At 35.0% G+C, this 25,411-nt stretch overlaps 2 protein-coding genes across 2 annotated transcripts; one reads left to right on the top strand and one right to left on the bottom strand.

The window, feature by feature from the left end:
* Positions 1-586: 586 nt before the first annotated feature.
* LOTGIDRAFT_169111 (hypothetical protein) lies at positions 587-10,556 on the bottom strand (the record flags this gene model as incomplete). The annotated part of the gene is made up of 7 exons (XM_009067418.1): positions 587-1,009; positions 1,362-1,455; positions 2,058-2,190; positions 2,340-2,455; positions 3,123-3,350; positions 4,218-4,365; positions 10,484-10,556. The coding sequence occupies 7 exons, from the start codon at positions 10,554-10,556 to the stop codon at positions 587-589; spliced, it is 1,215 nt and encodes a 404-aa protein (XP_009065666.1).
* Positions 10,557-11,736: 1,180 nt separating this feature from the next.
* LOTGIDRAFT_236486 (hypothetical protein) lies at positions 11,737-24,654 on the top strand (the record flags this gene model as incomplete). The annotated part of the gene is made up of 30 exons (XM_009067417.1): positions 11,737-11,896; positions 12,247-12,416; positions 12,626-12,766; positions 13,013-13,135; positions 13,277-13,415; positions 13,691-13,818; positions 14,084-14,254; positions 14,495-14,730; positions 15,066-15,243; positions 15,666-15,871; positions 16,364-16,460; positions 16,559-16,685; positions 16,904-17,108; positions 17,554-17,611; positions 17,873-18,019; positions 18,304-18,434; positions 18,679-18,814; positions 18,986-19,146; positions 19,425-19,575; positions 19,798-19,932; positions 20,270-20,449; positions 20,794-20,901; positions 21,073-21,201; positions 21,509-21,697; positions 21,971-22,075; positions 22,190-22,297; positions 22,580-22,677; positions 22,928-22,994; positions 23,229-23,335; positions 23,600-24,654. 30 exons carry the CDS (start codon positions 11,737-11,739, stop codon positions 24,141-24,143), a joined length of 4,635 nt encoding a protein of 1,544 aa, XP_009065665.1. The 3' UTR covers positions 24,144-24,654.
* Between the last annotated feature and the right edge of the window lie 757 nt (positions 24,655-25,411).

The following is a 25,411-nucleotide window of genomic DNA, read 5'->3' as shown; positions in this document are numbered from 1 at the left end:
AGATGAGCTCTAGTCAAGTAGAGACACATAATAAGGGCTACGATATAAAAGGCTGTTGGACGCAACATTCTTTTGACTGACTTTGAATGAAAACTTTTAAGTAATTTTTTTCAGTGGATAAAAATGAACAAAATTGACGAAAGTTAAAATTTATTATGATTATGTACAATATGTATGCTTGTAAGAATTATGACACAAAATACATGATGTTTCAATAACACGGTTTCAACCCTAGGATTACCCCTATAACGTGCCTGGCCCCAACCACCCTGAGGTAATAATTATGGGACCTTTTGTGTATGATTAAAACAATGCATAAAATACAATTATTTTTGACAATGAGCATAAAATGTAAAAATGAAATATTTACAAACGAAGCTGCTTTGAGCAATTAGTTAAAAAAAATTACAACAAAAATGCAGTATTTGACGTCAATTAAAATATAATCTCCAATGGCTTTCACATTTTGTATCATCAAATTTGTAGAACCGTAAGAGTGTAGTAGTCTTGCAATTTGGGTGTCACCCGAGCCCTCCGGTACCTCCCCCACCCCCTTCCATCTTCCGTCCTCAGCCCTGGGATTGAATTACAATTTGAGCTGTTCGATAGTATCGTCCTCCAAAACGAAATAAGTATTTTTAGGGGTGGGGTCATCTATATGACCAGCCTTACTGTAGTCCTGTTCCGACTCAGGGACGGGCCTATAATCACCCTCCATATCAGAGGCTACAGAGTATTCATTCTCTTTGTCCCGAGGCCCCAAGGGATCATACCCTGCTGGTCGCGGCATCTCCACCCTTCCGCTTATGTCCTCTATGGACGCTCCGTCCGCACCTCTCCGTTCCGACGTCAGTATTGATTTATCCGGTACAGGACTGTGGCGCGGAAGGTCGTCTGGTAGCAGATAGTCGTGGGTAGAATCCTTTTTGCCTTCTTGTGGGTATTTTGAGTATCTCGGAGGTAACTCTGGAGGCTTAACGGGAACTGTTCCTCGAGATTTATTGTATATCTGCAATGTAAAACAAAACGAGCTGTGAAATATACCAAATTAGTCCATTTTTTCCCGGCTTTACAATTATTTTTGGTGTGGCAGGGTAGATGCAGGATCCTGTCTGGTCCTTGGCCAAACCTTTTGGTAATGAATAACAAGGATAAAAACTTCGGTTCTCGAGTATCTTTTTACAACCTAGTCCTTGGTCAAATCAACTCGAAATTTACTGATTAAACGTTAAGAGAAATTCAACTATAATTTTAATGGCTGTCAACATAGGATCTCGAACCAAAAACGTCTTTGTACCGATCTTTCCTGGATTATCCACACCCATTTACAGCTGAGAGGGGACTGATAGATGAGATCTTACCGGTTCTGAATACGGGTCTTCAGTAATCTCCAACTGTTCCCGACTTCCGCTGGCTCGACTCAGATGGTAATTTACTCTCATTAGGGACTCTTCCCTGAAAAATAAAACCATTGGCTATGAAATGAAATGAAAGAGAATTTTACGTCATACTTTTCGAAACGTTGAGTATACTAAGTAATGGCAAAGTCATCTTCACAATCTCAAGGTATCACATAATTTTGTAAATGCAGCGATTTGATTGGATTGTATGCTAGAAAATACAACCAATCAGAGCCCTCGAAACATTCAAGAGATAGTACAGCAATTAATTCAAACGACTACATCCCTTTAAATGGTCAAGTTAATACAATACCACTGAAAGCTAACAGAAGACAGACGCTTCTTTGTCCACTCTGGTCAAGTAGTAGTCCGAAACATCTGCCTCTATTCCAGCCTCTGATAGCTATTTTGACAGTTGTCGACTGGAGTCAAAATATCTATCAGAGGTTGGAATACAAATGAAATTCATGCAGATTAACGCCTACTGTTCTGTACATTATTGGCTAATGAAGACGGAAAAAGTCAGGCAGTGTTCAAAGAGGGAAACTTTGCCAGGACAGCGGTATTCGCTTTCGATTTCAAACTGTTGAGGGATCTTTAACCTGTAGCTGGTTTCAGACTAGTCAAGTAGATGAATTCATAACATATACAAATTACCTTAGTTTTCTTTTTTTCTTGTTTTTCTTTCGTCGTTTACAACAGCAGATAATCGTTACTATTAATAGAATAATGAATAACAGACCACCAGCACCAATGGCGGCTCGGTACCTGAACGGGAACCTGGGACTGACTGGAATAGAGAAAAAATAAAAAAATTAATCTAACTGACATAACCTATCAAAACTATTAACTATTAGTACCTGTCAAATCAAAGAGAAAACCTCGAAAGAGCGTGTTGATCACTGGCACTGGATAAGTAGTAATAACAGGAATACTTACTCTTCTTTAAGGAGTTACAGGTACACTGTATATGTTCTAGCTGATGATTGAGAAAACTTTCAATACGATGATGGACTCGAGAATTACAAATATCTTCTTCTTGTCGATCTGCTAGTCTGAAATGATACAAATACATCATGAAAATTCAAAAAGTCATACTTAATCATATACTCATAATACCAAATACCAGACCAGACAAAATAAGCTATGTGGACTCTCTGAGAGGGATCTCGACCACAATTTCAAAATAAGATATGCTGAAATGGACGTCCATTGATACAGAGAACATAACCAAGCACAACGTCAAAAACTATGTTACTAGATTGGTCCAATCTCATGCGAATCACAAATAAATTCTCGATGCCACGCAATATACTGAACTGTTTAATAACATCTGGTCTTTGTCTCAGTCACTTTCTGTATAAATAACCAATCCGTCAAAATTTGATAGTGTTTGTCCGACAGCCTCTCGATATTTTAACATATTCAAGTGTTTCAGAAGAGGTTTTCTAGACTTTGTAAATGTATCAGGGACACTTGTTGCTTCTCTTTTCGCACAATTTACACCATTGCCCCTCTGGGTATATTTCTTGCCCTTCCCAACAATCAAGTCTGGCTACGAGTCTGCATTTTCGACAAGGCCTACCATTAAATGCATATAGCGACAATCCCAGCCTACTTTGAGAATGTTTATCCCACCCACCCAAGCTGTCTTTGCCCAACACCCTGGCATTGTCCTCTCCCCAACCCTGCATTAAGCACTCCCCTCCTCGTCAAACTCACCGACAAATCTGGTCGAGATGATCTACTGGTTTATTGTGAGATTCCATCGTTTCGTTATGTAGACAGTCTTTGACGTCCTGCCACTCGTTTTCGCCATCATGGTGGTCCCCTTCTAGTTCCATGGAGTCCTTCAACTTTTTGCTGACATCTTCTTTAATAGACTTTCTCTCTTTATCCTGACATTGGGACGAGGCTGTGGTGGTATTGGTTGTATCGGGGTACAGGAACCTGGAATGAACAGGGGAATAAGTTGATCTGTAGACGTACGTGAAAGGATGTTATTTCACTAGCCCAATAAAATTACTTCAAAAAAATGGGACATAAAACTCCATTTCATTCCATTATCCCAATAAAAGTAGGACATAAAATTTTCACATTCAATTTCAATTCATTATCCCTATTAGATACAAAAAATGCCGAAGGCCAGTCGGACGTAATACTCTATTTTAATTCAAAGCAAAAACTGTAGTCAGTAAATGAAATGAAATGAGTTTTATGACCTGTTTTGCAGAAACTGTAGACACAGGACGTAAAACTCCTATCATTATGAATGTTTTATTAATTGAAATAGAGTCTAAGAATACACGTCAAGCGACAATATATTAGTCTGTTTCGACAATTTGATTAATTTAACAAGCAAGAGAATGTCGCCATCAGATAAACAGCCCGATATAGCAGATTGGATAACCGATATCAAATCTTCAGTACATCTGCATAGTTTGGTTTACTTTCTAGACGATTAGATGTACTTTAAGTGGTAGCCAGTCGACCCAGCTGTAAATGGGTGCAGATAATGCAAGAATTCGCATAAGATTACTCCCGACTTGTAAGGAGTCGAAGACAGACAACGGCATGCAGTGTGCAATGAGAGAAATTTTTGCCAAGACAGCAGTATGAGCCTATTATCTGATTTCGAACTGTCGAGGGATCTTTAATGTACACAGCCTGTAGTACAAAGGGCCTCGGTTTGTTGTCCCGTCCGAACGCTTTTTCCATGTCAGCCCCTCCGACCTGCATCACTGACAAAGGAAGGGTATGAAAGAGGGGGAGGGGAGAGGGGAGGTAAACATCTGATATAAAGGGCCGTTAACTTACCCACATATCAGTCTAAGATCTATATCACCTCCTTGTAGAATCAGATGAATATTCTCTTGTGAATACAGCTCATTTAAACACACTTTAAACTCTTTACATTGTTTCTTCACGGCCTGTAGGTTATCTTTGATAAACTGTTTATGACGATCTGAAAAATAGAAATTTTGAAATGAAATAAATTGAGTTTATTGGACTAATGAAATGAAATAGAGTTTTATATCCTACTGTTTTGTATCTTATTGGACTAATAAAATGAAATAGAGTTTTATATCTTACTGTTCTGTATCTTATTGAACTATTGAAATATTATTTCATGGGAATCCATCTTGAAATAGTTTAATGAATTCCTAAATATATAACATGTCGCTCATCCTAGAGTAAAATATGTAAAGTCATGTCGAATTAGAATATAGACTACAATATAGGTCTATAGTCACCTTCCGCTTGAGATGGTCAACCCGGACGTTTGTGAAATAAAGCTACCTTGTTTAAAAGTGTCATATCATTGAGTTAGATCATAAAGCCTATGTGGGCTCTCCAAAATCGATTAACCAACTCAAATACCCAAATAAACATTATTAGCTATATAGAGTCTCTCTCTGAAAGGGGGTGTAGCTGGCGAACCTAAACACCAAATGAACATTATTAGCTATGTGGACTCTCTGAAAGGGATATTGAGTTGACAAACCTGAACAACGAATGAACGTTGTTAGCTATGTGGACTCTCTGAAATGGATGCTATGTAATATCAGATGTTCTGTGCATTTTTGTTTGGGGGGTGGCCCTCGGGGAATTCAACGGTTGTAATTATCTCAATGACATATCCTTATGTACGTATATATACATTGTCACGAAGACAATACAATCTAATTTTACATCTACATGTTGTAAGAAGGCAACAGGGAAGTTTCTGTGACTGAGAAAGGAAACGACGCGTAGAAACTAACGGAAATATTCAAAGATGTAGATAAGATGGCATCATTTGAAGGAAGTCAATATTTGCTAATCGGAAATTGAAGAAACAAAGTGACCCTATCTATAGATGAATGATATCACCATATTTTAAAGAATCAGGGGGAAATTATGTAATCTAGGAAACGATATGATGAGATGATCGGACAAGTGCACACGTTCCACAAATTTTAGAAACGCTCTCGGGGGGGGGGGGAAGCATATTTTGGGCTCGTCACCCTTTCCCTCCCCCTCCCCTTCCCCTGGACTCTCTTAAAGTATATGGGCAAGTCTTATTTCTGACGGAGCCATAGGACCATCACCTAAGCACCCCCCTCCCCTTTTCTGTTTAAACGTTAGAGAAACCCTCTTCAGATCACAACTAACGTCGTCATTGTCTAATGCACTTCATTATTACACTTTTGGCAAACATTCGGGGGAATCCAACTTTAAGATATGAATAATAAAAATGTTCGTATATCAGCGGTTGACCTCATTTACGCTAACTTATTTAAAAGTGCCAGAAGGTAAAGATAGGTTGACCCAGTATCCTGTTCCGTTTCCGCTCCAAATTGACTTGACGGGGAGTAACGAGTCTATTAGTACGATAGATAGATTTAAAGTGGTTAGAATTTCTATTTCATATAATTCAGATCCTTAATGATCTCTGCACCCATAATCTTTGAACTATCAGAGTTAATCTACTATTCTCTACAAAATGAAGTTTGATATCCTACTGTTCTGTATCTTATTGGACTAATGAAATGAAATAGAGTTTTATATCCTATTGTTCTATATCTTATTAGACTAATGAAATGAAATGTAGTTTTATATCCTACTGTTCTGTATCTTATTGGACTAATGAAATGAAATAGAGTTTTATTTCCTACTGTTCTGTATCTTATTGGACTAATGAAATGAAATGTAGTTTTATATCCTACTGTTCTATATCTTATTGGACTAATGAAATGAAATGTAGTTTTATATCCTACTGTTCTGTATCTTATTGGACTAATGAAATGAAATGTAGTTTTATATCCTACTGTTCTGTATCATATTGAACTAATGACATGAAATAGAGTTTTATATCCTATTGTTCTGTATCTTATTGGACTAATGAAATGAAATGTAGTTTTATATCCAACTGTTCTGCACCTTATTGGACTAATGAAATGAAATAGAGTTTTATATCCTACTGTTCTGTATCTTATTGGACTAATGAAATGAAATGTAGTTTTATATCCTACTGTTCTGTATCATATTGAACTAATGAAATGAAATGGAGTTTTATATCCTACTGTTCTGTATCTTATTGAACTAATGAAATGAAATGAAGTCTTATACCTTATTGTACTGATAAAATGGCGATTTTTGTACGAATGTTTTATAAAAGAAAGATGGACTTAAATATGTTGACCTTTTCAGTATTCAGTACACCAGTAATAATCATGTATTCAGTACACCAGTAATAATCATGTATTCAGTACACCAGTAATAATCATGTATTCAGTACACCAGTAATAATCATGTATTCAGTACACCAGTAATAATCATGTATTCAGTACACCAGTAATAATCATGTATTCAGTACACCAGTAATAATCATGTATTCAGTACACCAGTAATAATCATGTATTCAGTACACCAGTAATAATCATGTATTCAGTACACCAGTAATAATCATGGACGTGTTGGCACTCCCCAAAGACTTGTCTATAGTAGTGTTAGGTAATTTCGATTCATCTCATTTCACATTCAGGCCGTCCTAGGACAATTTGTTTCCTAAGATATTTATATTGCATGCTATGAAATAGGTCCGGGGTCGCATTAATGAGGTAATGCTCACTCATTTGGAATATTTAATGCCACTCGGCGATTAAAACTTCATTTTACTGGTTTAATAAGATACAGAACAGTAGTTCATACAACTCAATACAATTTAATTTCTCAATTTAATTTTCAATGGTATTGTTATATTTCTTTAGTTTTTAGAAAACTGTTAGTCGACTGTCCAAAATGAAAAAAAAACCAAAAATGCCGACGTATTGTGTCAACTTTGATGACAAATAGATGTAAAAAAACAAATACGTGTCCAAGTCGCTCAAACAGTCTGTAGAAATATTTTGTTTTTGTTATGTTTTGATTAGGCTTACACTCCTCTCGAAGTAAACAAAATTCTCTATATATAAATATTTCTATGTAATGTTTTTTTTCAATTACTGTACACGTATTACAAATTGTTTTTTTTGGTGAAATTATGACAAATAATTAGACAACTTTAAGCTCTATCAGCGAATATTAGAACGACTATAATCTCTTTAATACACGTGAAGTTGTTGCAGGATGGGATTTCAGAAAACGGTCGCACCATGTTACCGGTGCCAATTATAATTTAACAGTAAATTGGCATCCTTTGAAATTTTAGTCTGATCTTTTAACGCTGGAATTATTTCAGCGCCTGCCAGATTGCCTTTCATCACGACAGGTGGTTTGGAGGCTGTTTTCACCTTAGACACGTTTATTCTCCTTTCATTCATGTGGTAAATTCAAAACGAATCTAAATACATTTTATTTGAAAGAATACTAAAGTATAGGGTGCTATTTTATTTTTCGATGAAGGGTTTTTATTCTGTGCTTGGTAGAAAAGAACCCTCTAACAAAGGTCCTTAGTTAGATTTGTGGCCTTTGTATAATTTACGTCGCAAGAACCACAGACATCGGATTGAAAATTGGAATGCTGCAAATCGATGCTAACAGTGTCCCTAATACACATAAAGTTTGAAAACTGTCTTGCTCTCTACAGGTCTGAGTAAGCTCCATTCCCATACTATTCAACACGAAAAGAGTCGTTACTGTCTTTATCTCTGTGTTAGAAAAATATCTTCATGTCTTAGTGCGGTTGCTACAAATCTAATAAAGCTGCAGTCCCATTCTGACTATTTCAATATAAAATGTTTGCTGGTTGAACATGATTAGGTCATATTAAAGTATTTTAAAATCAATGAATGATTAATATTGAATTCTAGATGACATCACTAGGTTGGTATTTCTCTCGCAGCAATAATATATTTACTTATTGATTATTCTCTACTGTACTATAATCCTCTTGTTGTTTAACAAAAACTTCATACAGTTAGAAATGAAATAGAGTTTTACGTCCTACTGTTCTGTATCTTATTGGACTAATGAAATGAAATGTAGTTTTATATCCTACTGTTCGGTACCTTATTGGACTAATGAAATGAAATGCAGTTTTATATCCCACTGTTCTGTATCTTATTGGACTAATGAAATGAAATAGAGTTTCATATCCTACTGTTCTGTATCTTATTGGTCTAATGAAATGAAATAGAGTTTTATATCCTACTGTTCTGTATCTTATTGGACTATTGAAATGAAATAGAGTTTTATATCCTACTGTTCTGTATCTTATTGGGCTAATGAAATGAAATGTAGTTTTATATCCTACTGTTCTGTATTTTATTGGACTATTGAAATGAAATAGAGTTTTATATCCTACTGTTCTGTATCTTATTGGACTAATGAAATGAAATGTAGTTTTATATCCTACTGTTCTGTATCTTATTGGGCTATTGAAATGAAATAGAGTTTTATATCCTACTGTTCTGTATCTTATTGGGCTAATGAAATGAAATGTAGTTTTATATCCTACTGTTCTGTATCTTATTGGACTAATGAAATGAAATGTAGTTTTATATACTACTGTTCTGTATCTTATTGGGCTAATGAAATGAAATGTAGTTTTAAATCCTACTGTTCTGTATTTTATTGGACTATTGAAATGAAATAGAGTTTTATATCCCACTGTTCTGTATCTTATTGGACTAATGAAATGAAATGTAGTTTTATATCCTACTGTTCTGTACCTTATTGGACTAATGAAATAAAGTTGTTCGTCCTAATTTCCCGAATTCCCACCCAACCAACTAGGATCTAGTTGAGTCTCGTCTTGATTTATTACATAAGAGCAGTAGACTGTAACTTTATAGTGAAATAATATATTTTATCATATCCTGACAGATAAACATTCTTCTGATTATTAACACATAATTCTTAGAAATTCTATACAGCTGACTGGGCTTGTCAGTCAACATAGCTAATATTGTCAATTTGGCATGTGGGTTTGTCAACTCGACATCCTTTCAGAGAGTCCACATAGCTAATATTATTTATTTGGTATCTAGGTTTAACAACTTGGCATCCCTTTCAGAGAGTCCACATAGCTAATATTATTTATTTGGTATCTAGGTTTAACAACTTGGCATCCCTTTCAGAGAGTCCACATAGCTTATATTATTTATTGATAGTTAAGTTTGACAACATTGCATTCTTTTCAGAGAGTGAAAATAAATAAAGATTTGTGTTTGGTATGTCGCGATTTACAACTGTCAAAGTGGGTAGCGAGTTAGATTGTCGTCTGCTAGGCAAGCTTAATTGGTTCGAATCCCCCAGACTCTTCTCGGCTCTCGGCCATATCGCCACAAGGACATTGACGAGTCAGTGACACAGCAGTGGTCATTGTCCGTATTCTGTCAGTAAAAAGGACAGATGTTCACATTGACCACCTTGTAATAAATAATCAATCACAGTACGATTTACACGATCTGTTTCATTGATCGATACATCATACATAATATTTCACCAATGTTTAGAGGTTAGAGATTACATGTAATAACCTATCACTAATACACATTTTACATTGTTATCATGGGTGTAAATGTTATACTACTACTGGGTTTTATTCTACACAACGTTTCAACAATTTACATTGTCATCATTAGTTTATATGGTATACTACTCCCGAGTTTTATTGTACACAACGTTTCAACAATTTACATTGTCATTATCAGTTTATATTGTATACTACTCATGGTTTTTATTGTGTAAGCCTACAATAAAATGGGGGGAAGGGGGGACTTTATTATAAAAAGTGTTAATTTGTTGAAACGTTGTGTAGGCCTGCATCCTAATGTTGATTAAAGAAACGTTGTTATAAAACTGATGATAATGTAAATTGTAGAAACGCTGTTACTTAATCAAGAAATAGGATAACAGCAAATAAAGTGGTGATAACAATATAAATTGTAGAAACGATGTACCATAAAATAATTTCACTATATACAAGATATGAAACGTACATCAGATATTGTCCCGTAATTAGGTCAATGAACATGCTAGATGCCGCCCAAAGTCGAACATCTCGCGTTGACTTGTTTAATCCTAATCCGAATTAACTCTTGCGAATTAGGTCGATCTTTGACAACAAAAGGTGTATTATAAGATTTAAAATTTACCTGAATATTCCGCACATTCCTCTAGAGCGTGCTCATGGTCGTATTTATCTCCTAATCCGTCGCCACTTCCCATTTTGTCAAAAATTTCAAGATTAAGTTTCAATATTTAGACATAGTCATATATACACATTGCTTATACTAATAAAACTCATTATACTATTATATGACTCGTATAGCGGCCTAGTCAACAGGTCAAAGTTCACGACTGCGCAGATAACGATTCAATAACCGCCTACGATGTTTATTTGTATGCAGTGTCTTTGTATTGATAAAGTTACAACAGGCTTCACAACACGTGAGATTGTCGTTCTATGTTCATTAGTCCGAAACTTCTTACCTTGCCCCTGATAGCTACTTTTGACAGTTTTTGACTTTTTAAAAAGATATTGTCTGGTAGCCATTTGAATGTGTAGAAAATTAGGGCGTAAAACTCCATTTCATTTCGAAAGTTGCAGATATCCCTTGTTGAATAAGAATCTTTCATATTTGGAAGAAAAGTTATCAAATTAGGTTAGAAGGTTAGAAAAATTCCCTTTAAATATTTCATTTTACTGACTCCCACTTGACCGACATCTGTTACCAATTAAAGGGACATGGTCGTCTAAATATGTATGCTTAACCAGTTGATAGAACTTAATTTCAACTAATCAACCAGACGTCGAAATTTAATTCTTTAAAGTGGTTCCGGCAGCTGAAATTGAGCTCTATCAGCTGAATATTTAGATGGTTTTATAAGAAGAGTCGACTAGTTTCGGATTAACTAAAAGTATATGAAATTCTATCTTTCTTATGCAGAATTGATAATGTCGATCGGATTATATACCGGATAGTATTTCTTTACATAAGCCTAGTATAGTTTTTTTTGTACGACACCTGGCGAAATTGTAACTACCATTGGAGAGGGTACTCTTTTTGAGTAGCTTGGACTGATCTGGTGAAAACTGCATTTAATGCTCGGGAACTCTAAATCTATACAGGCTTTTCTATTGATAAATGGTAAAATGCCCAGCTTAACCTTTCATACGATCGATTTGACTTATTTGAGGTCGAGCTGTCTTATTAGAATCCAAAATGGTGGCGATTCAGTCATGAATCAAGGGAACATAACTCTTTTGTTTATACTCGCTTTCAAAGTACAAAATGGCACATGACCAAACGTGAAAAACTGTCTCAAAATTTTTGAGTTTTAAAGGCCCAAATTAGGCCAAATCTCTGTCAAAATTTTGCAAAATCGAGATCTACCAATCCCCATCATGTATGAGCTTTTTGATGTGGCCAAACTCTTGTCAGTGCGCAAAGAATACAGACAGACAGAACCCGAATCTGAAACCTCCCCTCAAAAAGTTTGCATTAAGAACTATGCTTGGCGAGAAGAGGGTGAAATCTGCATGCTGGCTCTGTATTGCTCTAATAGTAAGTTGATGCTGTTTGCCTTTCTCCAGTCCGTTTGAGGTCTTAATACTTCATTATCAAGTATTATTTGGATAATGGTAAAGAAAGGGGGGGGGGGGGGGTGGGGGCTAATAGGTCTAGCCTACTGTCTCAATAAGAGTTGAACATATTTAAAAATGAATAGGGAGTTAAACATCCTAGTTTTCTTTCCAATAAAAACAGGCAATGCCAACCAGTGTTAAATGGCTAGTAAATTTTACCAGGAGAGCTAGCCATCCACTTTTAGAGATGTGCACTATAAGACCTTATGACTAGCCTACATTTTGAAATACTTAATAGACAGGAGTGAAGAATTGAGTATTTTGTTTCAGATTATTTATTATTGAGACATAAAACAGCCAATAAAAGTCCTGAGATTAAACAGATACCATGGCCAGCCGAGAAAACGATTATTTCCATGTGTTTTGATCCAACTGTAGTTTGGTTATTGGTGATCACTGACACACCAGATATTTATATCATTCCAGCTTTATGTCTCTTGGTAAGTAACAGATGTCTGGTAGCTTCAGCCAGTAAAACCTTGATTTTATACAGCAACATATTATAAAATAATCTTTGAAACTGAAACTTGATCTAAAGGCTAATTACTAATAAGATAAGAAATGCTTCCATGGACATGTATCCATACAGATTAGGTCATTCTCCTCTGAGTATTTTGTACAGGTTTCCCTTATTGCATACTTCTTTCAGGAGCCGAAATCAAGAGTAAACCAGCTCTGGGCGACTAACGATGCCACACAGATAACATTAAACAAACCAACTGGGATGGTGACCAAGGTCTGTTGGTGGCATACTCTAGAAGATGATCAGATTGCTATATATGGTACTAAGGTGGGTGTAAAACTCCACCTCCTTTCTTTCATTTCAACTAGATTGTCTTATAGCTCATATAACTCATTAGCCCAACAATATATTCATTAATGGTTCAGCTTATTATAAATCCAAAAGTTATGCTAAATTTTGTGTTTGTTTTGGTGAAAATTCTCAAAAGCAAGCGTTCCAAAAATGAATCAAAGGGGCGACACTTTGTGTCAGACTCTTTAGAATTTTCACCTCTATTTTGATGTTTTAATCTAGGCTGGGGAGATCGTGCTAATAGATTTACTACGACGTAGAATGGTGGCCTGTACAAGTATACACGGACAAGTCATAGACCTAGATCTAATACAAGATGATCAGCAGATGACCACAGTTCTTTTGGTTGGTACTTTTAATTTCATGAAGCAGCTTTCAGTAATCATTTTTTGGATTAGTTAAGAGGAATCTAGCACATTCACATAGAAAATGTCTTAATGAAGCTCTATTATTTCATTTACTGTTTAATTTCAAATTCCATTGTAGATCACAGGTAATTCTGGTAACCAATGGAAACTGTTGTTAGAGAGTCGGTCGCAGCAGAACTGGAGACCAATGAATGAAACGAGTCTGTTAGGATCTGAGAGACGTCTCCCCTCTATAACTAATATAATGATGAATTCAGGTTTGTAGGCCAGTCAGTGGCATTTCTACAGGGGGGTGAGGTGGAATCCGTCCAGAAATCAAGCTGGCCCATACTTTTAGCAAGTCCATAAATGACCATTTCAGAAAGTTCAAAGAACGTTTTCTACTCTAATTGTGTTGGAATCAATATCCACTCCAGTCAAATGGCAAGTGACACTATTTGATGCTTTGAGAGAGTTCACAAATGACCATTTCAGAGAGTCCACATGGCTTTATTTGATAACTGTTATATTCAAACCACTGAATCTGTTGCAGATGAATTAAAAGGGATGTTCACACCAGTAAAATTCACCCAATTTGATCGTTCTGTTATCCTGTACCCGCAAAACGCCAAGGGGCGCCATTTTGTTACTGCTCACTGTGATAAAACATCCACGTTTCAGGTAAGAATAGTGATTACCTCCCCTAGAAAGTCCAGGATTCAGGTCAAGTTAGCCACTTAACAAGTAAGAGGAGCTGACGTTCATATGGACAATAATCTTGGGTCCAATGTACTACAGACTTAAGCTTAAGATCTCTCGACAGTTGGAAATAACTAATTATGTTACTATTTGGGTGTGTCAACTTGACATCCCATTCAGAGAGTCCACATAGTTGTCCTGACTAATCCATGAATCCTTTCCCAAAATATTTTTTTTAATCTTTTAGGTGTTTGACAGTCATTTAGAACATTCACCATTTTTTATCTACAAGTTACCGTTTGGAACGTACAACGTTATTTTCACTGATTGTTTGATGTTTGCTATATCCAGTATCCATGGGCAACGGTTATTAGTTTTATCCAATCAGAAAGCTGAGATCTCTTCTGAAGACCAACAGGTAAGCAGACATTTTCTCAACAAGAAATTGGGACTTGCTGTACTAGCAGATAACACTTAATTTTAGCTACCTGTAACACTTTCCAGAATGACATTTGATGTGCAGTAGGCACTATAGGGGTAAAAATGGTAGGCAAAACTTTAAACAAAATTCTCCATGATTTAACATCCATTGCTATAGAAGCAATATTTTTTTTTTTTTTCATAATCTACATCTTTCTTTAATGCCTTTTTGTTACAGGAATTCAACAAGGATGCAATTCTACAGAAGTTTGAACTCCCACATGGTGAAAAAGTTTTGGGAACTCAGAAGAAAAGTTTTCCATTTTATTGGCATGAGAGAGCAGAGGCTGAAGATCTTGACAACAAGAAAGATAACTCTGTATCTTCTTTAGATTCCATACGACTATCATCTCATACTGTATTAGATGGTTGTATTGTTGTCACTAATTCTTCAGTGTTTGAATGTAGACCCAGGTATGTTGTGTTTGGAAATATTGTCAGAAACAAAGTAACTTTGATATTGGATTTACACAAATTTGTAAATGCAGCTATTTGATTGGATTGTACATTAGCGAATAGAGCCAGGCTATGATTGCCTGTATTTGCAGCTGTACAGTCCCATCAAATTGCTGCATTCCTTGATACAAGAAAAGTGGCTCTTGCAGTCAAGGTATAAGAATGAATTACGTAATAGCTTGACATTGTAAAGATGCTGATAGCATTGTAGCCTTGGTTTGCAATTTTTTGGTGCTTCAACTTAGATAAAGACATTTTTTTGATATAAAATGATGATCTGTGTTTGCTTTCAGAGTATCTCCTGAGCGTTTATTTTTAAAATTAGCAGTCAAGAATAATGATGCCAGCGTCTCGGAATCACTAGGAATTAGTATCGGTCTGAATCTGTCAAATTTATTTGAAATAGCGGCTGATCATCTTCTGGTGTTAAACAATACAACTCAGGCTTTATGTCTCTACAAACTCTCCAAGGTGGGTCAATTTCAGCCTACTGTGTCACTTTTCAGAATTCAAATCTGTGTCCAGTTGGCATACAATTCAATAAGACACAGAACAGTAGGATATAAAGCTCCATTTAATTAGTCCAATAAGATACAGAACAGTAGGATATATAAAACTCTAATTCATTTCATTAGTTCAATAAGATACAGAACAGTAGGATATAAAACTCTAATTCATTTCATTAGTCCAATAAGGTACAGAACAGTAGGATATAAAACTCTAATTCATTTCATTAGTCCAATAAGGTACAGAACAGTAGGATATACAACTCTATTTCATTGCATTAGTCCAATAAGGTACAGAACAGTAGGATATAAAACTCTAATTCATTTCATTAGTCCAATAAGATACAGTAGGATATAAAATTCTTTGACTTATTTTTCTGATTACAGTGTTCCTATGTTAAAAGAGTGTCTAGCCTATTAAAGTATAAACATTACAGTACAGCAATGGAGGTTCTGCAGAAAGTATTAGGTAGTAGTCATATAGTACTGAGTACTAGTGATAGAAAACAGTTGTCTAACTTGGCATTGAAATGTTATATACATGAAATATACTCCTGTACTGATACACCTAGCCAACTTATTGAACCCTTCAGGTTAGTGCTTGATTGATTCATGAAGGGGCTTGAGTCTATTTCTATATATAACCCTTGATTTTGCCAGTCCTTATGCTTGTTGTTTAAGGCTATTACATTTTAGGGTTGCCTGCCCTTTTGCGTCATTTCTCTTCTCTTCTTGAGACCAAACGGAACAATTGATGTCACTTTGCAACTGTTTTTGCCAAATTAGCATCTCATTCACAGAGTTCACATTTACTTTGCTATTTGGGTTTGTCAACTCAAAATCTCTTTCAGAGAGTCCACAAAACCTGTATATTAACTTCATTTTGCATTTTTCAACTCAGCATCCCTTTCAGAGAGTCCACATAGCTAATAATGTTAATTTGGTATTTAGGTTTGTCAACTCAGCATCCCTTTCAGAGAGTCCACATAGCTAATAATGTTAATTTGGTATTTAGGTTTGTCAACTCAGCATCCCTTTTAGAGAGTCCACGTAGATAATAATGTTATATTTTGCTGTTGTTATAGGAACTTCTTGCTGGGTAGCTTTACATTTGATGAAAAGTTAGCCCTGAATCTGTTGGCTAAATTTGGTTTTATGGAATTACTGCTAGACTTTGCAAAGGTATGTCTGACTTTTTTTCTCAAATATTGTGAATTTAAACTTGTTATTTTCGTGGGTTTCTTTCAAAGTTTGATACTTTCTGACACGTTGAATTTCAGGCACGAGGTTTAGTAATGGAGGGTCTAGATTTATTACAAGATTATGGACGTTATGATATACCTCTTGTTTTGTTAGAAGATCTCATATCTCGGGGCTTTCATGCTCATCTTCTTAAAGCTGGTGAAGGTATGTCCATTGCTTTGATTCTTGAAAAATACCTCTTAAGAAGAAGCAAACAGTAAATGGAAACAGATAGTCCAGACAAGATCGATACCAAGAGGTTTGGTTAAGAACCAGCTGGTAGAGAGGATTTTGAACCCTGCTTCATTTCTTTCTTTCCTATTTCTCAATGCAACTGAGTTTTACTGGGTTTTATTTTCTTCGGAATTTTTCTTTATTTCCAGGTAGCTATCTACAATGTCTATCAGCCGAAGACCTAGTAAAATTATTATTAGTTAAACCCCAGCTTGCCATACGGAATGTAGCCATGTTGGAACCAGAAGTAAATTCCTTGTCTCTTGAATCAATGTTAAAACTAGCAGACGTCTTCGACCCGTCGAAACCGTTGATGCAGGGATTTTTACGTCGTTCTAATCACCATAGACAAAGGTATGGTCATTTAACCAGCCATTTTGGAAAAAGGGCAATAAAGGGCTGCTGCCCCATGTGACTCTTTTTGGTTGGAAATAGAGTAGGCTGATACCCGAAAAAAGTTTTCCTGATTGTACACAACATAGCATACAGTTGCCTGTCCTGAAAATCCTAATGAGATGCAGAAGAGTCAGATGAAAAATTCAGTGTCATTTCATTATTCCAATAAGATTCAGAAAAGTCTGTTTCACTTTGGCACTTTTCATACTCCATTGCTATTTGAGACTGGGCTGTTTTGTCTACTTTTTGTGGGCAGTAGACAGTATATCCAGTCCTTAAGCCAACGATATCCGACCCTCTTAGACAAGGGATTACATTGCCTTAATTGTATCATGATTGATTTGGTTATGATTAGAATCAGTAACAACTATTGATAATGGAAAATGAACATAATTTTTTTCAGAACTGCTAGTTTGACTTCATTAACATCTTATTCTGGTGAAAGTATAGATCTAGCCTCGGTGAGTAAACACTTCAGCTACTCCTATCATTTATCAAAATGAAATTCTGACATCTAGTTCATCTACAATGAAATAGAAATATTGTTATTAGCTCTGAATGACCTGAAAACCAAAAAATGAATCTCTTTAAACTTTCAAGATTTATAGACCTACTTTAACTTCTCCTCTGGAGAGTTCCATAAAGGGAAATAACTCTGACTATGGCATTATAAATTTCAGACCACACTAGAATGTTCATCTGATATCATTTGTGTTTTGTAGGAGAATAAAGAGATAGACACTAATCAACTGGTAGAGTTTTTTCTACGTCTGGTTTTATTGATTAATATTAAGAGAAATAAGGAAGAGAGACCAGTTGTCAATCTACAGGAAATACTTCAGAACTGGAACTTTGATTACATTGATGTGGTAGGTCATTTTGGGGTTTCAACACAATGTCAGAACTTAGTGTTGTGTTCAGTTAGTTTCTTACTTTTTCAAACCTGCAGTCCTGATGATGATTTTATGTCCAAAATGTCAGCAGTATGAGATGAGCTGTTATCAAATTGAAGTTGTAGGACATTTTTGCTTTTCATAGATATCCGAATGAAGCATTCATTTTCTTTTTTCCCTATTGTATTAAAGATTATTTCTTGGTTAGACTATTATGGCCAAAAATTGTCAAAAAATGCAGGGCTGTTTTTATATTACAGAAAGAAAGTGTATCAAATGAAAAGAAGCCAAAGCTAGCGTTACAGACCAGTCTGATAGGAGCAGGACCAGAACATGGTGCTAGTATACGTAATGGAGATCTATATACTTGGGGACTGACTAGGGACGGCAGGTATGATATAGTTTTTATATTTCCTATAAGTTAGATGATCTATGTTCAAAATGGTATGGAAATATTATTAATGTGCATTTCCAATGTCCAATATACATTTGTAGATATTAGACAACAGTCAATCATACTTACTCATTTATGATTGATATACTTCCTCATGTGAATATTTCATTAGCTGCTACCAATGTATTGCCAATATGTCAAGACATGCTGTAATTTGTAATTTTTTCTTTTGAACATCTAGATTAGGTCATGGTGATTTGGTCGGCAAGAATTCAATATGTCTGCCAAGTCGCGTTGAAACGTTACATATGTTACAGATAAAAGTCACGTCTGTCTCTTGTGGTGGAAAACATACCATAGTTCTTACTCAACAAGGGGTAAATACTTTAAATAGATTTGCACATTTCATTGTAATAAAACGCATTTCGTCACTTGAATAAGATACTGAACTGAATTTCATTTCGTTAGTCCAAAAGTAAAACATAAAACTCTACTTCATTTTCTCTTTCATGCATGTAATAATTGTATAAGCGCATTATTTATTGTAGGTATATGGATGGGGTAGTTCTGTATATGGACAAATTGGTGTAGGAACCAGACATACCTATACACGTCCAATGTTACTACAGACATTATTAGATATAGGAGAATCAGTGATAGCTGTAGATTGTGGACAGTATCATACTCTAGCTCTAACTGATGCTGGCTGGTAGGTTCTTTTAGATCCTCTTAATGACAAGTTGTGTGGAGGGGCCGGGTAGGGCCCATAATTGAAGAGAGGGACAAACAGTACCAAGCATTTATGAACTTAATGATTAGAATTTGGAAAGTTGGGCGGCCAAAGCCCTGTCAGCCTGATTAAGGCTTGAAGCTCCAGTTCTTCTGTCTAAAAAACAGAGGTGTGCATGATAAGATACTATCTAAAGACGTTTATCTGGGGCTACATTATGAACTTATTTATCTTGACTTTGTGATTTTGTTTTTCAGTGTGTATTCTTGGGGGTGGGGGGTACATGGTCAACTGGGGCTTGGTGACCCAGAAGATCAGCTGATACCAAAGAACATTGACTATCTAAATGAGTTTGGTGTGGTGAAAATTAGTGCTGGATATTGCCATAGTTTGTTTCTTACTGCCAAGGTTTGTTTCTCTTTCGTTCACTCATTGTATCTTGTATCCAACACCTTCATATGATGAGTTCTTTTCTCAGGAGATGTATACTTTATTTTAGATGCTTGGTTTCCAATGTTGGTCTTTTATACTACAGATTGATTTAGTTTCAATTCATTTGTTTTGATATTGTTGGGAGATGTTTGCTTTATTTGAATACCTTGTTCCCAATTCAAGTTTTTGATATTGTAGGGTGATGTCTATTCATGTGGCTGTGCATATTTTGGACAGTTAGGTATAGGAGATAACAGTAAGAGAACGACTCCTGTTAAAATAATCAGACTACCTGAAGTTATAATAGCTGTTTCTACTAGATATTTTCATTCTGTAAGTCTAAAAACTGGTTGCTTTTGATGAATTTCTAGTTCTTTTCATTAGCATTGTTCAAACCAAACTTCGATTTTTAGTATGAATGGGCTTTTAGGGCTACAGAGTTAAGATTTTATTATGCCAAAAGGTCATGCAAAGTTCGAATTGTGTTTTATATTCACCTGATACAGCTTTACTTATTCTGGAAAAAAAGAGAAAAAACGAGTAGCAACGATGCAGACTGGAAAACTAAACCAAATTAACAGTTTGTCAATACATTGATAGCAGCAAATCAACTATTCTATATTCCTCCATGTCTCGATGGTCTGTTTTATATGTCGAGTTTAATTTGTAGGTGGCAATAACAGCTAATAATAGAGTATACTCCTGGGGTTGTCACCCATACAGTCTGAGATTCTCTGCCCACAATATGAGACGAGCCCGACAGCAAGGACAGCCCATGTTAGACCCATTAGAAAGCTTCTTGTGTCCTATTTTAATTGATACATCTTTCGTTAATGGTAAACTTTCTCAGGTAATTTCACATTCAAGTTATTGCTCAGTTAGAAAAATGGTAGTCAAGTCAAATGGTGTTTTAGTCATGAAAACTTTGAAAGAGCCCTTTATTTCATTATTAGTAATATATCTGTACAGATGATAAAAATTTCTGTTTCTGTTAATCAAAATATTGTTGAAAGCATGTTAAAATCAAGAGTAAAAGTTGTATAGTAATTGACTCCTCCATCAGATGTTTCGAAAAGGGTAAGCATGGTCTACTACAAGATAATCATAAGACCAGTTTTGATTGCAGATGCTTTTAATGATTCAAGATGACTCGTGCTATGTTGTGATTTGTTGATGATTTTGATTTATTTGTAGGTTGCCTGTGGTAGTTTTCATACTGTAGCCTTAACAACTGATGGGGAGGTTTATGTTTGGGGTAGAAATGTTGATGGGCAACTTGGAATTGGACACAAAATAGAAGAGGTAGGGCTGATTTTCTTTAACAAAAATAAGTTACTTTTAATTTTAGTTTGACTGAACATTTTATGGTATACTACTCCTGAGTTTAATAGTATGCAACGTTTCAACAATTTACATTTGATATTGTAAGAATAATAGCATGTTTTGTAAGATTTTTCTATATTTATATTGTAGAGAATACCAGTTATGTTAACCAAACTGAATGATAAAGAGTTTCTAAGTGTTAGATGTGGTGGAGAATACACGATGGCTGTAGATAATGACTATCAAGTCTGGGTCTGGGGACGCAACGAGGCAGGACAGGTAAGGATGGTATTTATTCAGGAGTCCAGGATGATTATTAACTAATGAGAATTGTTAAACTCTGTGCTCAAAAAAAAGATGTTATGAGAAAATTAATCTAAATATTGTCATAATTGAAGCAGACTTGTCCAGCTGCTGGTGTTTGTTGAAGATACATTAGGACTACCAAAAACAAAAGAATTATTGGCTATGGTAGAAGTCAAGATTGACAATTGACAAAATGACAGAATGAGAACAATATAATTGTATTAGACTTGTCCAGCTCCTGGTCAGAATGCATAACAATTACTTCTACTTTCGATTTCAGTTAGGACTACCTCTAGCAAGTGATAAACCCTTATCCAGAAGAAATTTACGGAAACAAGGAAGTTCCTCAGCTCATGCTCAAGTTACTCCTGCTAATCTAACATCCCTACCTTCTCATGATGCTGCAGGCTCAACGTCTGGTCAACAAGGATTGTTTGCTTCTACTGATAGTACTTGTTCTGATCTTTATGTAAGTAACTTTGTGTTGGTTTTTGTCTGTTAATTCGTGCGCTTTCAACTAAGAATCACTGGTATTCATGGGATCATTTCCAACAAGACAAACACTAAAACCTAAAAATTTCAGACAGGGTTTCCGTTTTCTGGAACTGTGAATGTCCCAAGAGGAAAAAACTGAAAATAGTATTCTTTGTCTTTGAAATATGTTGTACTGTGCTAGTGTAGGCTTCTCAATTATATCCCTTTCACCTACATATTATTTGGATTTTGTGAAATATGATTACAGATCTCTGATTATTATGGAGAAGATTGTGAACTGTATCAGCTACCTGATTTAACTCTGATTGGAAACAGTTTATATTCCTCTAAAACTATACCAGTCGTATTGAAGGTAGGCCTAATAATTTTTGTGGGTTTATTCAAAAGCATTTTTCCAATTCTTGTTCTGGATTTTAGATCGTTAGTACTTCCTTTATTGTCATCCATTTAATGTTATTTATTTCAGCATCTAACTTCTTACTGTCGTAGTGTTAATATATTGAGACAAGCTATTGATAGTGGTGAATGGCTTACAGCAGCTGATATAAACATCTTAAACCATAATTACAGTCAGGTAATAGTATATTCTCCTTTTCCTTTTCCAGTGGTCATTGTTAGTAAGAACGACAATGCTAACAGGTTTAATGTTGACTAGTTTAGACCTATATCGAATTGATAGCATGTATCCCGTTTTAAACAAGATTTATCCATGTTTCAAGAATGACTTATGTGTTATTTGTAGTTTTAAGGGTTAGATTCCCTCACTGGGTTTTGGCAAATAATTTTTTTTTTTTCGTAATTTAAGGAAAACGTAGTCTAGGATGACGTTTTTTCTTAATGTCATTATTAATTCCAGGCTTTATTCTGCCACCTGAAGAAGTTGTCTAATAGTTCCGAACTATCCAGTGAAGAATTATCAGAATTGAGTGAAAATGTTGTCGAGAAATATTTTGAGTGAGTTAAAATTTGTTGTGTTCTTTGTTTGAGCAATAATTTATACACTAATATTAGTATTTAGAGTGAGGAAGTTCATGAAACTTCCATGTAAAGCACTGGACGAGGTCACAAATAAAGAGATCTGCTAAATATAAGGCAGAGTTAACATAGTAAGTATTTAGTATTGGTGTATTTGAAATGAGATAACTTAAAGAAATATGCCAGTTTTACATTTGACATAAAGCTTATTTTTTTGTTTTTGTCATAGTGTTATTATGGATGACAAGATGAAACTGGATGTTCAAGACAAAGATTTACATTTCATGTGTATAGAGGTAAATATTAACACTACATTTCAAATAAGCACTCATCGAATTCACACAAAAAACTGTAGCACAATTTGAGTTTTAGACTGCAACGCTTTATTTTGTACTTTGCTGAAAATGAATTTAGCAAATTTTGAGTATCTTTGGCAAGTTTAAAGCCTGGTGATCAGTTATTATTGAATTATGTACAAAGATATTTCTTTGTATTGTATTTTCTCTTCAAGATACCTTCTCTTTCTTTAGATTATTGAATTTTGGAGTCAACAGAAGCTGGCTGTATTGAAATTAGAAGAAATATTTTTACATCATCTTTCAGCTTTATCTTCTTCTCTCAGTCTCATTTTATTCAGGTAAAAATATAAGTAATTGAAATCCTTACGAAGGGTGGATACCCGAATCCAATTTGATCAAAATTAAAACCTATTTAGGTTGCTATGCTGAATTGCTGAAGAGCCGTTTGCTCTGAACTTATTTGAGTATTTTGGCGATTAGGTTGGATGAGATTTTTGATTAATGTAATTGTCATGCTGGTAAGGATTTTTATTGCTGTTTACTGTTTACTTTTTATTTGTTATCTCATGGAAACTTTATCCATGGTTAATGTTTTCTTTCAGTACCAAAGACTCTTCAAATGAACTGAACATCAAATTCAGTACTAAATTTAATTTAAAAGTTTTAGAGAACTTGATAACTGTTAGTCCTAGTCATCCAAATTCCATGGATCAACGACTAACACAATGGAGGAATTCAATCAATCTGGATCCTCCTGAAGGTGATGTTGAAATTCCAGAACTACAGAGTGTGGATAAACTTATTCCTTATGATAGACTTTGGTCTGATACTATTCAAAACTTACAAAAACATTTGGGAGATCGTGTCGCAATATCGATTAGCAGAAGTGAATTGGATTATTTGAATCAGAGTGATGTCCCTTCCTCATCTGATTCAAATTCAGCCATCTTTTTCACTTGCGGTCATCACCAACCAAAAAAGTTGTTTTTCGAGGATGTTTTGAAGAATTTTGAACGTGAATTGACCTCTGGAAGTATCAAGATTCCATATTCTGCAAACTTGTTGACTCAATATTATAAAAGGCAGGGTCTAATACCAATGTCGTGTCCTAAATGTGTTTTAAACGCCATCTGGACCATTTCATGAACTACTACCCCTATTCCAATGAGCTTTGAACTTTGAAATTGACTTTAAGATTGGTATGCTTTCACTAGATCAATTGTATCAAGAAATTAAGCTTTAAAGGATCATATTTTTGACTTCAAAGATTGTTTTGCAGTGGTTGGATCATTCAATTCTGAAATATCTTTAGGATCAAATTTTTATAATCAAGTTTTTATTAAGCACTAATCTTTCAAGCTAAGAAAAAATGTTTTTTGATCGATTAAATTTCAATGCTATATACATGTTTAATGCTTTTACAATTTGACTATATGTTATACATATCCAACAGAAGTTGTGAATTCTATCCAAAACCAAATGTGACAAACTAAAATTCTGTAGTCAGTTAGTGGCTTATTTTTAAAACCAACAATATTAACAAGTGATAATTATTCCATTGAAGACCACTTTACTGTATTTTTTTTGTTGCAAAGTGCAATTATTTTGTTATTTTTTTTATTCTGTTGTTTTTTGTTATAATATATACATTGTTTTTATGATTGTGATGTTTATAAGAGGGAATGTTTTAAATACCAATGAGCTGATGATGGTCAAGACTGTCCTATGGCTAATAAGTTCACCAATAAGCTGGTGACTTTGCTAGTAGGTAGGTACTCTTTAGTTGGGTAGCTTTTGACTCTTTGAGCCTATTTCAGGACCTTTAACTGATGTACAGTTGTGTATTTAGGGAGTGGATCATTGTGAAATGCCCATTCCTTACTCAGACCTGCGAAAGGTCAATTGGCATTAATTTTTATTGATACCCCTCAGTGGTACATCTCAGTGGTACATCTCAGTGATACCCCTCAGTGGTACATCTCAGTGGTACATCTCAGTGGCTGGGGTGGTTTTCTTTGACTTATCAGAATATCAGATTTTTTTAGAAATATTTTATTTGAAGGGGAATATTTACATATTGTACAACACTAATTAATTTATTAATTAAACAACTTCCCTGCTAGTAATTAACTCTACAGATTACAAACTGGTTGAAATAGCACAAAACTTTCATCTTTGACCCTGTGATGGGCCACTCTGTATATTAATTCCTAGTCAAAATCCATTGGCCTATTATCATTTGACATTTATGTCAGTCTTGAGAGTGAATCCAAAGTAAAAATCCATGCTAAGTGTATTTCCACAATAAGTGAGAATGCCACGATGGGTTTTTATGCTACTATTAAAGTATAATATATACAATAGTACTATACCAAAATATCCTTTTGTGTAACCCATTTTATGTACAATGAATG

The sequence above is a fragment of the Lottia gigantea genome (assembly GCF_000327385.1).
Source record: "Lottia gigantea unplaced genomic scaffold LOTGIsca_82, whole genome shotgun sequence".
NCBI lineage: Eukaryota > Metazoa > Mollusca > Gastropoda > Lottiidae > Lottia > Lottia gigantea.
The sequence above is the reverse complement of the archived record's forward strand: the minus strand, read 5'-3'. Positions and strand labels throughout refer to the sequence as shown.